Source organism: Bubalus bubalis, chromosome 11, assembly GCF_019923935.1.
Source record: "Bubalus bubalis isolate 160015118507 breed Murrah chromosome 11, NDDB_SH_1, whole genome shotgun sequence".
Classification (NCBI taxonomy): Eukaryota; Metazoa; Chordata; class Mammalia; order Artiodactyla; family Bovidae; genus Bubalus; species Bubalus bubalis.
This window is the reverse complement of record NC_059167.1, coordinates 31,717,474-31,732,043: the sequence shown is the minus strand read 5'-3', so window position 1 is coordinate 31,732,043 and position 14,570 is coordinate 31,717,474. Positions and strand designations below refer to the sequence as shown.

The following is a 14,570-nucleotide window of genomic DNA, read 5'->3' as shown; positions in this document are numbered from 1 at the left end:
CTATCATGTGGCCCCAAACCACATGGTTGGGCTCGTTCTTTTACCTGGACTCCACTGAGGGTCAGCTCTCCGAGTTTCTTCTGTCCAAGGTGAAGAGGACTCTTAGTGTTTACTTTCCCTCATGGAATATGTCAGAGCTGGTGCCTACTTTCTTGGGGTTTAATTTCCACAGACTCCTAAATTTTAAAAAGCAGACCATCTCAAATCAATGTTTTGCTTGGTTATTCCAGCAAGCCTGTGAAATGGACTTTACTGTTATTTATACTTCTTGGCTTTCGAGCTATTAATACTTTGGCCATTGAAGTAACACTGTCACAGACTCAGCACCCACCATGAAGCCTCTTTGTTTCATTTTGCTTCTTAAGTCACCCTTTTATACTTCAGATTATATTATTTCATGTTCTTTGTGAACATTTTTATGACTAAAAATATGTCAATAAACCTCAGTAAAATGCTATCCAGTTCAGCCCTGTTCAAAAGTATTTTTCATAATTGATGAACCATCATGGTCCTAGAGCTTGAAAAAAAGAAAGGAAATTTGGGAGCCTGGAATCCTATTATAAATAGCTTCAGGGAATGTGTTAGCTGGTCTTGGGCATTTCAAGTAGCTTTTCTGAATCTTTTCTCTAAAAAGGACTTTCACATTAGGCAGAGATACCTAATATTGACAAGTTGAAGGAGAATGTAAAGAACCCTGAAGTTTGGGGCATTCTGTACAATCTAAGTCACATTGGTTACACTCTGGAAAGAATGTTGAATCTGTATGGAGGCTGGTGCAGGGTGACTTCTCTTTCAGGAAGAGTGAAGGTGGAAAGTAGTAGTTCTTATTTTTCACACAAGTCTTAGAGTAAATTTAACACAAAGCACTGCTGCTTGGTTTGCAACATAGAAGCTTGATTGATAGCCAGATGTATATTACTTTAGGGAGAAAATGTTTCTTTTAGAGAAAGAGAAATTGAAGCTTGGTAAGACCCCCCTGAGTTTTAATACAACTAGTAAGGTAATGCGAAACATCCTATTTGCACTTAGTTTTCTGCCTCTGGCTAGAAGCTGTGTAAATGGCCATGCCCTGTGTTTATCCCCACCTGTGTTCAGAAGAGTGATGTGAGTGAAGTCGCTCAGTCGTGTCCTACTCTTTGCGACCCCATGAACTGTAGCCTACCAGATTCCTTCATCCATGGGATTTTCCAGGCAAGAATACTGGAATGGGTTGCCATTTCCTTCTCTGGGAGATCTTCCCAACCCAGGGATTGAACCTGGGTCTCCCGCATTGTAGACAGACGCTTTACCATCTGAGCCACCAGGGAAGTCCAGAAAGACACTATCTAAGATAGTTTTGAAGGTCTACATACTTTTTTTCTATAGACTGTACAATTTGTTTTGTTACAACTTCTTTATACAAGTAACATTGTTACTTAGTAGCAAAATTATATGAAAATTTAGAGAGAGTCTGTTTTTAAACCCTAGAACATCCCCCTCTATTTTGTGCTTTTGCAGTATAGAAGAGCCCTTTAAAAACAACTTGGCAAAGAGAGCCATCACTCTGAATTTTTATAGTATTTAAGAGCTCTAACTGTGACCCAGTTCCTCGTAGACAGATCATTCTCAGTACAAGATGCCACCGAGGGTAATTACAGTAGTTATAGATAAGGTTACAACTCTTTCTAGCAAATTTCCCATCCCATTATTGGAGGGATTGTTTCATATTTGTCGTATATCATTCCCTTGTTACATCAAAAATGTCAAAGGCTAAGGTGACTTAGAATGTGAATATGCATAAATTCTCTAGTATTCTAAGAACTTGTCTTGTGTCTATTAAATTATCTGTTAATATCCAATTTAATGAATAAATATTACAATGAGCACATAATATTGAAAATGTATTATGTGTGACAAGCTGATTTTGAGACCAATTTACCCTTATGGTAATTGGGCCTTATTGATCAGGGTCTAAAAGCTTCTATGCCACAGAGGAGTCAGGACCGCATGCTTTTCTGCTCAGTGCTCAATAGTTTTACTCTCTTCAGGAAAGCACAGGACAGCTAAAGGTAAAAGAAATGAAGCAGAACTAATTTGTTTTTTATTTAGTTGTTTAACCACTCAGCAATTTACCTTGCTTTCACTCTTCCTTTTCATCGGCGATGCATGACTACACACAAAAGGAGCAAGGGGCTTCAAGGATGGGAACGATGCTTTTGGTGCTTTGATGCTTTTTGTCTTCGAGTTGTCACTTTGGGGTGTTTAATTGCCTGGCGCTGTGCTGGATGCCCTGGGATGTCCCAAGACTTACAATTGCACTGTTGCCTTTGGCAGCACATGGCTAATTGGAGAAGAAAAATGCCACAGGCAAGATGACTTGTGAACAATGCAGGCCTTAGACTGGTCTGGCAGGAAGGAGATGGGGAGCCCCCAGCCAAGGGGAGAGGGGACAGCAGCAGGGTTTTCCTGAGAAAGTGGGCCTTGGGTTGGGGGGCGGGTGGGAGGCAGTTCCAAGGGTACATACAGCAGGAGCAAAGGCAGTGGGGGGTGGAGAGGAGGGGGAGGTGGCGAGCATTCAAGCAGAGCTGTAGAGAGAGCTCTGTGGTTGCTGTCTCTCACTTGGATTAAATTAGGTCAGGCAGGAGCATCTGAGATCCAGGTCTGGTGCTTTTGTAACAACCTGAGTCCACCCAGAGTCAGTCTGTAGAATGGAGGTAATGAAAGTAGTAGGTTTGTAAGAATGAGAACCCAGCGTGCGAGAAGCACTAACAGAGTGCCTGCACGTGGCAGCTGCTCAGTCAGTGGACCAATTATATTCCCAGGGGATCCAGAGCCTTTTGCTCCAGAGAAGAGCACTGTCTCAGTAAGGTTTTGAGTTCGATCTCATGGGTTTGCAGGATAGGTTGGAAGGGGTCAAGAGCCGAAGGCACAGGCTGCCATCAGACAGGAAGCTCTTTTTGTTGCTCAGCTAAGACCTGATGAGGGAGGGACTGGAGAGAGAAACTGTCACTAGCATTTGGAGACTGACTTTGTACCTAGGGACGAGTAGGAGTGTTTCCAAGCTGATGTCAAGATCTCCTGCCTTTCCACACGTACTGCCTTTCTTCTTTTCTGCTTATTGCGTTCCCAAAGTCTGGCGACCCTCTCCCTGTGTCTTTTCTTGCTGACTGGGAATTTAATTTCCAGCAATGCAGTCATTATACCAGATTCCACCACAGCGAAAGCCCGTGGCATATTCTGTGGGCGGTATTGTAATGTGCACATGTCTGCAGTGTTTGGTTATCTTGAAAAACTCTTCCTTACCCACACACTGCAGAAGTTCATGGACCATTTGGCCAGGCATAGGTTCCACGGCCTCACTTGGAGCCAAAAAGGTCAACTGGAAGGAAAGCCCGCCTCATCGCAGGGTCCAAGCAGGGGAGAAAGCGCATGTGCTCATAGCGTGAGAGGCCAAGGTCTCTCAGCACCCAGAAAGAGGCTGTCTGGAAGATGGGGTGCTTCAGGCCACCACAAATCCTACCTGTCACAGACCTGAGAAGTGAGTGGAATGGACTTGGTATGCCGGAGAAGTGTTCCTCAGGCCCCCGGCAGAGTCAGCCAGCTTCTCTGCTGTGTGTGTATAGGTGACACGTGGCGACTTACAATTCTCTCGCCTTTATTCCCTAAGCATACCTCTCCTCTCCTTTCAAAAAGAAAAAAAAAAAAAAAAAAGAATCTCGGAAGCTGGCTTATATTGCAAAATGAACCCCCTAAAATACACTTTTATGAAGTGTTCTGCCATTTTTTTTTTTTTCCAGATGCTCATGTAACATGACAGCTAGGGTGTAGTAAACCACAAAAAGCTACTTTAAAGTGGAGGGATTTGGCTTAAATCCACTGAAACAGAGCTCAGACTGATCTAGCCACCCATCCTTAACTTAGTTTAATTGTGCCTGGATGTTCCAGGTCTCTTGGCGAATTTTTGAAATACTTGAGTGGAGCAAGGTGGAGTTAAATACTGGTTTTAAATGGCCAGTTTGTTTCCTGCCTTGCATAGCAGGTTGCAGTGGGTGTCTCACAAGTTGCCACCCTCCTGCACGCCAGAACACTGCCAAGCTCTCAAGGCCATTAAAAGTTTAGGATTGGTAGGGTCCTTCAATTACCGAGATTAGCGGCTCATTTGGTGGATGACAGACGATACTAAGAACTCTTTGGCAACCTAGAGAAGCCTCCCAGAGGGCCGCGGACCCCTCTCCTCTTTCCCCAAAGGTACGGCTGCTTTGTCAGCCCCCACAGGCCACGTGCAAGACAGGATGTTGACAGGCAGATTTTCTTAAGTACTAGCCATTAAAGTCTCAAGTCTCTTTGTGGGCCACATTAAGAGAAACCAAAATTGTTATGAATTAGTGCCAGTGTTTAGTCCAGACAGCCTCAGGGGGTTGAACATCATAAATATATACAATTTCAAAAGCAAGAAGTTCTGCACTCCATATGGGGAGCTAATGAAATGCAAATCTGATACGTCAAGTATTGTTCTCACTCTGATGTTCAACTCCTTTTCTCTTACATGGAAAACAGAAGGACTCAGCAGAAAGACACTATAAAGTGGTTCTCCCACTTGGTGTGAAAAGGACACAGAACTAATCTTTTTTTAAATAAGTGGAGCTTTTCTCATAATTTTAGATGTTTCCACAGCCCGCTGGTTTTCATTCATGGCAGTTTCAGCCTTACCTCATCCTGCTTCTTTGGCCTTGCTGGCTACACCATGGTCTTTGCCCTCACTTGACTCAAGAGTCTTTAGTGTCCTGAAATCTAGGGCTACCCAGGGCCCATGTGATGGAGATCTTGAGCCGGGATAGAGTTTTCCCCTGTTGTATGTTTCACCCATGCCAAATAAACTTATTTGTGCCGTTTAAGATGGGTGGTTTTACATCATGATGTTCTAGTGACCATATTCATGGCAAATGATTGTCTCCAGACCAAATCAACCTGGAGAAGTCTGTCTGGTCCAGAGTCTCTGTCCATGGCCCAGGAGTTATGATGGTGCTACAACTTGGACTAGGGAAGAGAACAGGTCTTGTTCTAGAACATGGACAAATTGGCGTGTTGCCTAGGTGCTCTAGTTGGTTTCGAAAGCACGAAATAGAGTAGTATTTATACAGTAGGATTCCCCAATCTGATTCCTTCCTCTTGGCCTACTTATTGGTGCATGAAACAACATGCAGTATCGATGGCAGGATGGATGCATTTAACAAGATCATCTCAAAATCTAGAGAAAAGGACAGGCGAGAGATGTCCAGAATGAGCTGTGTCTTGCCCAGGTCCTTTCCTCTTCATGGGCTCTGTGGCCACCTGTGCACTCATCCAGCCCTCTTGGGACAGCATAGGTAACCTTTGTGTGGAGTGTTTCTGCCTATCATCTGATTTTCCCAAACATTTGTTTCAGTCGCTCAATCATGTCCAACTCTTTGCCACTCCATGGACTGCAACAAGCCAGGCTTCCCTGTCCTTCACCTTCTCCTGGAGTTTGCTCAAACTTGTGTCCATTGAGTCAGTGATGCCATCCAACCATCTCAAACATAAGCACCTTTAAAATAAGCACCATGACTTCTTTTTTAATACTCCTGGGCCCTAATGGGTGCTATAGACAGAGAGGAAAACTCTAGTGAAATAATGGCTCTGAGAGCACTTTGGGAAGTTTCATGATAAGCCTACTTATTGATCAAATAGCTGCACTTGAATATTAATGTTACATAAGTATTGCTGCTTTTTTTCCCCTGAGTAGAAAAATCTGCCTTGCAGAATATACATAGTTCATTGTGCCCTTTCTATAGTGAGACACTGTGCTAACCTCTTTGCATGTGCTATTTCACTTTACACACACAAAAATATCCTTTTTTAAAAAATATAGTTGTTATTATCTCTGTTGTATAGATGAAGCAACTGGGGCTAAAGAAAAAAAATTTTCCAAGGTCACACTGGCCAGGAAGTGTCAGGGCCAAGACATGATTACAACCTGTCTGATGCCAGAGCCCCTTCCTTCAGATGTTACACATGAAGGCTATATTCCTTGCTCTATATTTGTGTGTTTATGTCTTTATCCTCTGTCCTAAATGTGATTCTTCTTGAAGATCATAAACAAGAAGAATGAATCAAATAATGTTAATATGAGACCTTAGTGGTAGCTTATAAGGAAGTAAGAATTTTTAAATAAGTCTGGATCTGATGCTTATAAGCAGGACAAAAGAATGACCCTTTGTAACAGCTAATAATCTGATTAAGATTTTTTGCCCCAGTTAAGACTTTTGGTTATATCTAATAAAAACATATTTTTACAAGCATGTTTTAATTTCATCTTTTTTCACATTCAACACTTTGTTGTCCTGCCATAATCAAGACATAAATCCTTCATATAAATCAGTAAATCATAGGAATTAATGGTAGACAGGAAAACAGAAATTGGATTTGAGTTTTTGCTTAAATCCTTCCCTATGAGATATTCACTAGATAAGCATTATTTGTTAAAAGAATTTGGGATTAGCAATCAACAGTGTTGGGTTTGTGTTAGATATTGTGCCTTTGTATGCATTTGACCTTGGGCAAATCACTCAGCCATTATGAGCCTCAGTTTCTCCCTCTATTAAAAAAAAATCTTCACAGTTATTTCGAATCCAAAATGAACTAACATATATAAACACGCCTCAGCTATGTTATTTTGCATATCAACTATTCAATTTTTTAACAATAACATTCTCAACACGCATTTTTAATTTGAGAGCAAACCTTAAACACTCCTGACACATAATCAAGTTAAAAAGTTAATTTTCCTCTTTGACCTACAATCTGTAAATACTATGTATTAAATAGTTGTGTGTGGGTGTTTTCCCTACTTCTCATCTCCAATCCCTTGCTTAAGGAAACTAAATGGTAGAACATAACAGCTTTGTTCTCGGTGTCAGCAGAGCATTACAAAGCCCAGAAAGAATGTTAAAGCCATTTCAAAATACTATTTTTAGGTGCAACATGGTCAAGAAATAAGCTTTCACTGAGAGATTTTGAGAAAAATGGTACCTGTAGGTTGGCAACTGGCGTAGCAAAATGAGTTATCTTATATTAAATTATTAACAATATCAGCTTGAGTAGTCACAACAAATTAAAACATTCTTTCTCCAGGTTGAAATTATCCAACGATGAAATCAAACGAGCAATTCTAACCATGGATGAGCAGGAGGATCTGCCCAAGGACATGTTGGAACAGGTGAGCTGCCGGGTAACACTCAGAGCACAGGTTACGCCAGACTCAGTGGGGAAGGAATACTAAGGAGACCTGGTTGTGGTTAGTACACAATTTCCTCACCTCTCAGTGGAGGAGGTTAGGCCAAGGTTCCACTTGGCTCTGTTAGAAGGCTCTAGGACTTGCTCCTCCCCTTGTTCCTCAAAATGATGGGTGAGAATTATGGTCCTGAGTGTGTTCAATGCCTAGGACCCTCGATGCCAGAGTCTGTCTCATGCTGCTGCCATCAAGTTGTTACTCCTCAGCAGGTCACATAAATCTACTAGCTTTAGTAGAAAGTGTCTGTTTCACCAGAATACTGAGAATCTCAGCAGTGTGAGATCACAGCCTGCACTGCAGAAACTGAATCACTGCTTAATCCCTGACACATTTGTGTCTTGGTCTTGGCTTGCCATTCCCACAACCACAAAAGCCACTGTCAACCCCCTGGCGCTGTCATCAGCACTCGTGTGTGTCATAAGGCAGGGTGTGCACTTCTTGGGGCTGGGTTTTGTCTTCGTAAATTGTATTGGACTCTTCTTGTGTTGTAAATGTCAGTAAATTCAAATGCCAGGGCTAGCAAGTGTAGGGTAGTCTTAAACACAGTCAGTATACATCCTCGTCCGTGAGATCTGGAGATAATTTGTAATTTTTTATGGCCAGCAACAGGTCAGATGTGGTGCCCTAGCCTCTCTTGATGCAGTATTTCCATAACCACTGTGCAGCCACTCCAGCTGTGTTGTGTGTTGTCAGCAGCTTGGTTCATTTATCTTCCAAATGATACTGTTGGTAATATTGTGCTGGTAGATAACCCCAGGGATTGTTACCTATCTCTTGGTCTGCGCCTAAATTTTCCTGTGCTTTGTGGGAATGTCTCTGCATGATCTAATCCTGCTCTGTCTCCTTGTCTCATTGTCCTGCCGCAGAATCACATTTTGAGAGAGTTTGGTCACAAGGCCCCACCTGTTTCTTAGAGCCAGGTCCACCTGAGGTCATGGGTGGACACAGGTGATCACGATTCCCGGCTGAGCCTGAGGTGTCACCTCTAGGTGTGCTCAGCTCCCAGGAGCAAGGGAAAAGGCTGTTTCGCTCCACTAACAGGGATCCCGTGGCTGTGGGCTGCTCCAGCCGGAGCGCCTGTTTGCATGTGCCTCCTGTCCTGTTCTCACTGATTTCCCCCAAGGCCTCAGCCACGAGGTGGGAGGAGTGAAGGCACACCTCTGTGGGCCCGCCCCTCCCTGAAACCTCTGCAGCTGCAGCCATCCGGGGTGAAAACGCTCACACTCAGCAGTGGAAAAACTTTTTCTGCTGTCCTTTTAAGGTTTGATTTAGTTCCCAAAATAGTTAATGACTATGTTTCCAAGTCTGTTAGGATGCTCTGTGCATAAATAGTTTCAAACTATTCCTAAACTGAAAATTCCTTTTTCGAGCATTTTGCAGCTCCTCTCCTCACTCTCCTCTCGCTCTCAGAACACTCAAAACAGAGCCTCTGCCCCTGAGGGTGGAGCTCCACTGCCCTCTGTCCCTCCCCGGCCCCCAGCTGACCCTGCTTTGCAAATGCTGGCACCAGAAACTGCTTCACCCAGCGTGAAGAACTAGGCAGAAGGCACTTTTGTCGTTAGGTCTTCAGCCTCTGTCGACAAGGTTGTATGTTTAAAATTCCACCAGATCTGTTTACTGTGAAATTGCATCCAGCAAAATTCCTCCTTGAGGGAAAGGATTTCTAAAGCTTGCCAAAAGAGCTTGTAGTGCAAATAGAATGTACTTCAGATAAATACAAGGGAAAAAAGAAGTCTACTGAAGCAGACTCTGGCCAAGTGGGATACTTCTGACCCAGCTCTCCTGAGAGCTCTGAGTGTCGTGCTCTCTGCTCATCTCCCAGGCTCTTTCTTTTCCTGCTCACTCTAACCCTCCTTCCTGTGCCTGATCACAGCATCCTTTACGACTCAATATGGTCTGCATCTGAGCCAAGTTCATCCCCTCCTCTCCTGCTGCTTTTAGCTGCTGAGATCAGATCTCAGATGAGGTCACTCCTCTTTCTTGGGATGCACACCTTTCTCCTCATCACCAGATGTTTGTCTGACTCTTCATTCTTTTCAAAACTGTCCATACACTGTCTGGTCTCAACTCTACCTTGAGAAGGCCCAGGCCTTTAGTCTCAGCCTCTCACTGTTGCCCTTGTGAATAACGAGAGAGAGAGAGAACATCTGTGTTATCCCGAACAGGGGTCTGTGGACTCAGCAGGCAGGTATGGGGGATCCCTGATACTAGAACTGAATTCCAAAAGGTAAAAATCCAAACTCGGGGGGAAATAACAAGCCTTGTGCTCCCCCTTGCTCCTTCCTTCCTTCGCCCTAACACCTTCCCTCCTGCATGGAGGAAGCATAAGAAGACATGTGTCCCATCCAGTGCCACCACTGGAACAAGGGAACACCCGTGCCTAGACGCTCGCAGGCCGCCAAACCTATGGACTCCCTGGCGTCTACTTCTACCTCTCCTCCCTCCACCCTGTGAGGGGAGAGGGAACCCCTGGCCTCTGGTCTGGCCTATCCTTTCCTTCCAGTCAAAGGACCCTGCCCCTCTCCTCGTGGTCGTCCACCTTGCCCTTTCAACATGTAACTTGCTCAAGTCCCAGCCCTTCACACACACAGACCTCTTAAGACCGCCTATCCCCATTTGCTACTGTGCTCTCTCTCTTTCGACACACTCAGTTCTCGAAAGCCTGTTCACTTTTCCTCGCCTCCCTAAAGCTGTTCTCACTGAGGATTTGTACTTCCTTGTTGCCAGAGCCAGGAGACACTTTGCAGTCCTTATCTTCCTTGATGTACTGGTGGGTATCACAGTGACAGCCGCTTGGCCCACATGGAACGCCTCTTTCACTGGCCCTGTAACTCCACACGGGTCCCTCCACTGCCTCTTGTGAAGGTCACTCTTCTTCTCATCCTCATCCCATCAATGCAAGCTTCTCTCAAGGCCTGCTTTTCTTTACTTTATGGAACCCCTGGTTACCTTACTCACATCTGTGCCTGTTGTAACCCACACCAGAGCTTTTTCTTCCAGATTTCTTTGGAATTTCAGACCATTTGTCCACCTGCCTATTAAAATCACAGGCTTCCCAGGTGGCTCAGTGGTAAAGAATCCTCCTGCCAATGCAGGAGATGCGGGTTCAATCCCGGTGTCTGGAAGATGCCCTGGAGAAGGAAATGGCAATCCACTCCAGTATTCTTGCCTGGAAGATCCCATGGACAGAGGAGCCTGGTGGGCTACAGTCCATGGGATTGCGAAGAGTCAGGCATGACTTAGCAACTGAGCACACACACTACTAGAAATCACTGCTTTGTTCTTCTGTCAGTATTTCAAACACTAAATTCATCTTCTCTTCACCCACCCTCCTCCAACCTTCTCCCTGTTCTACTCTATGTACCTCCTTGCCTAGATCACATCCTTTTGACCCTCATTTACCAGAATCAACAAGTCAGGCCAGTTCAAACCCCACCCCCCCACCCCCAATAGCTCTAGAACCTGTCCACCACCTATTCCAGGACACCACTAGATTACTGCATCAACAGTCTAATAACAACCCCCAATACTTCTGATCCTTTCTGATTTTCTCCATTCTGCAGGCAAAGTGATCTTATTAAAGTGCAAACTCATTCCCCTACTTAAGATTTTATGTTACATCCCATGCCTTCAAAATAAAGACTGAATTTCCTATGAAGGCCTTGCTCCTCCCTGCCCTCCCCCACCTCTACCCTCCCCCACTGCCATTACAGCTGCTCTTCCTCCTTTATAAATGCTACGCTGCCCATTCCAGACCTCAGCCCATTCCAGACCCCAGATAAGCACTCTGCCTGGAATATATTTCCAACCTCACGTCATTCATCTTCTTCCCTGTAGTTCCATTTCTCTTTCTCTGCTGGTGGTACCCCGACTGACTGCCTTTTCTAAGGTCCTTTAGTTAAACCCAACAAACATTTGAAAGTCTGCTAAGTGGACAACCCAGTGCCAGCACTGAGTTATGGGGAGGACCTTGGGGCCCAGAGGCTCAGTGTAAATTTTTTCTTTTAAAGTCCAAGAATATTTGATCTAGAAAATAGCACACACACACACACACACAGGCCTGGGCATACACATACACGTTTGTGCTTTTAAAGGAAATTAGACACATACAGAAGTGCTTTTTCAACTTGAAGTATTATTGCTATCTCTTCTACATTCCATGCTCATTTCTTCCTCCCAAATAAAATGTGGAATCAAAAACTTTAAGTCCTTCTGTGTCCTTCTCACCCAGCTCTACATAGAGCAGACAAGGAGATGGAATTAGATGAGCCCAAGAAATAAGCAAATTGATTGGAAAATACACATAGAATTACTCATTCCAGCATGATGTATAGAAGAAAAAAAAAAAGACAGCTGGAAGTCAAGACCCAAGTTCTATTTCTGAAGATCATATGCACTTGTTTTATAATGCTGGGGAAGTGGCCTAATCTCCAGTATTGCATCTCTAAGGTCCCTCTAATGGTCTCTGTAAAGTAGGTCTGGGAAAGAACTTCTCAATTGTGACTGAGATGCATTAAAGAATAGATAGGTACAAGAAATGAATCTTACACCAGTTTAACTACTTTCAAGTAAAAATAGAAAAGTTTTCGCCCCCATTTTGATTGAAATATACATCACTATAAATTTAAGGTGTATGGCATAATAGTTTGACTAACAAATTTGAAATGGTTTCCATACTGTTAAGTTAGCACCTGTCATTTCTTATAGATAAAATATTTTTAAAGCAACAGTTTTTCTTCCTTTGTGATGAGAACTTTCAGGATTTACTCTGTTAATAGCTTTCATATATATCAAGAAGCAGTGTTAATTATAACCATCACGTTGTACATTATACCCCCAGTACCGGTTTATCTTGTAACTGGAAGTTTGTACCTTTTGGCCACCTAAATGGAAAGATTTTATCACTTCTATTGTATCGTAATAGTCACCTATGAGGAGAGCTTATAAATTAAAAATTAAATTTTCATCATGGGACAAATTTAACTGAAAGGGTGAAAAATTAGGACAAGAATTTAAATTATAAACCTCAGTTTTAATATTTGTGTGTACTTTCTAGCTCTTGAAATTTGTTCCTGAAAAAAGTGATATTGACCTGTTGGAAGAACATAAACATGAACTGGATCGGATGGCCAAGGCTGACAGATTCCTTTTTGAGATGAGCAGGTGAGTTTGAAAATGTTTCGAAAGCAAAGACGCCCCTGGCCTTTCTAAGGAAGTGAAACTTTTGATTCCTGTTGAATTATCTGGGCCAATTAACCTGGCTTAACTTGAAGTCTTTTTAAATCCCCCAAATCTCCTCAAATCTGAGTTGTGTGGAACTTGACTGTTCTGTTTTTGTGCCTTCTTGCCCATGGGTAAGCCAGGGTCAAGGTTTCTTCACAATCATCTCTATCTCTGGGCCTCTGACTCATGTACTTTGACCTAATCAAGTCATAACTTTTCCTGGTTCCAGTCAGCATCATCCTTCTTACCATTTTGATCTCTTGGGATTCTAGCTCACTCTTCCTTGTACTTCAACATCTCAAGGTTGTTGTAAAATAGAAAACAGTGGACAGACTCAAAGGTAACAGCCTGGAGCCCACATAACAAAATAGCCAGGGCCTAGATGTCAAATCATGACACATGCAGACATCACTAATCAATCATGGCACTCTTCCCACGGAGCCTTGGCAAGCTTTCTCAGCCCTTCTCCAGAAAGCCGCACAGCAGCCTCTGCCCCGTAATTGAATTTGGCATGTGAGCTGAGTAGATTTGCCATCCCAGGCCTAGCGAATTGATTCTGCATTAGGCAAGAACCAGTGGTCTTGAAACTCGCAGTCAACCTCAGGACAGAGTGCCTCCCCTGAGTGCCGATGGCCTACGTGGTGGTCAAGGTAAACATGCCTCTCACTCTACATTTCTGCTGTGTCTGAACTTATTTTTGTTTCATCTCAACTTGCCATTTCATATACTACTGTAGAATAAAGGATGATTTTGAAATTTTGACAGGTGTGCATTTGTCCCTTCGTGTGGACAAATATATGACCGCAGTAGCTGCCACTTAGTAACTGTCTAGGTCTTTGCATGCATCTTAATCCTTCTATCAGCACTCCCAGGAGGGCTGTCAGGCAGGGAAATATTTTCTGCCAACTAATGGAGGAGTTAAGGTTCCTGTTCAAGGTCACTGAATAAGAACAGAACCTGGGCTGCATCTGTCTGATTATATGGCATAGTTTTGGATGAGAGCTGATCCCTGGTCCTCCTAAACTGAAGTTTCCACTGAAGAGCAGATCAAGCAGTGATTTCAGGTCTGGCAGAAGTGCCCACTCTCACCCACTCAGAAACACCAGGCAGCCTGTCCTGGTGGCAGTCAGAGGCCAGTTCCCTGTTATCTCTAGGTGCTAGTTGCTCTCCTGGAAAGCAGAGCTTTCCAGTTTTGAGGGGCACAGATAGGGAGCCAGCTGTGAAGAAAGAGGAAGGTGTGGGGAGAGACGGTGTTAGGAAAGAAGCCTGGACACAAGTTTTACCCTACAGTTCTGCCAAAGACAAACTTTGTAGAAAGTGAGGCAGGACAGGAGGAGGGCAGGCATCAGCCTCTTATTTGCAGCAGCAGAGGGGAGTCTTTACATTTTCATTCCTTTTTATCTCTTTTCTGTTCTCAAGAGCTGCTGGGACTCTGAGGAAGAGAAAGGGGCTTCAGTCAAGAGCAGTTAGCTCCCAGTTTCTTTTAGCAACTGCCTAAGCTGATCGGAGCTAAGGACCTGCTGCCCTTGCTGGAACACGCCCTGTAGGGCAGTGGGAAGTGGGTTCTGCAGGCATGGTTGGGCTCCGGCCCTGTGCTTCTGTCCCAGAGAGGAACTGTCTAGGCGGGGAGGAGGGAGGAGAAGGGGGGAAGGCAGCACAGGTGCTCCAAGGTACTGTCACCTTTGAGGGAACATAGGTGTATTAAGTGTTCATTAGTGGATGCTTGCTCTTGCAGAATTAATCATTATCAACAAAGACTGCAATCGCTGTACTTCAAAAAGAAGTTCGCAGAGCGTGTAGCAGAAGTGAAACCCAAAGTAGAAGGTAAAGTCAAGTCCCTCAGAATGGAAATACTGTTCATCCCAAGTGCTCATGTACAAGTGCAATGCAAGTGCATATAGTCAATAGAATCCCTTTGGTAATTTTTTTTTCCCTTGAAATCTGTTGGAATTCTGGCAGATAATTACTTAAGGTCTTCATTCAGCTTGCTGGCCTAGCCTGAGTTCTGGAGCTCACGCACAACCCCTGGGCTTTTGCTGTCTGGGTATTGGTGAGG

The 14,570-nt window shown here is 43.9% G+C and overlaps 1 protein-coding gene across 3 annotated transcripts in view; it reads left to right on the top strand.

Moving 5' to 3' along the window:
* The window catches only part of DAAM1 (dishevelled associated activator of morphogenesis 1), a 183,011-nt gene that overhangs the window by 149,658 nt on the left and 18,783 nt on the right, over positions 1-14,570 (top strand). For all 3 annotated transcript variants that reach the window (XM_044924907.2, XM_025295436.3, XM_044924906.2), the window contains 3 exons: positions 7,132-7,216; positions 12,348-12,454; positions 14,250-14,338. In XM_044924907.2, the coding sequence (XP_044780842.1) occupies positions 7,132-7,216; positions 12,348-12,454; positions 14,250-14,338 (281 nt within the window). The remainder of the gene's footprint in view (positions 1-7,131; positions 7,217-12,347; positions 12,455-14,249; positions 14,339-14,570) is intronic.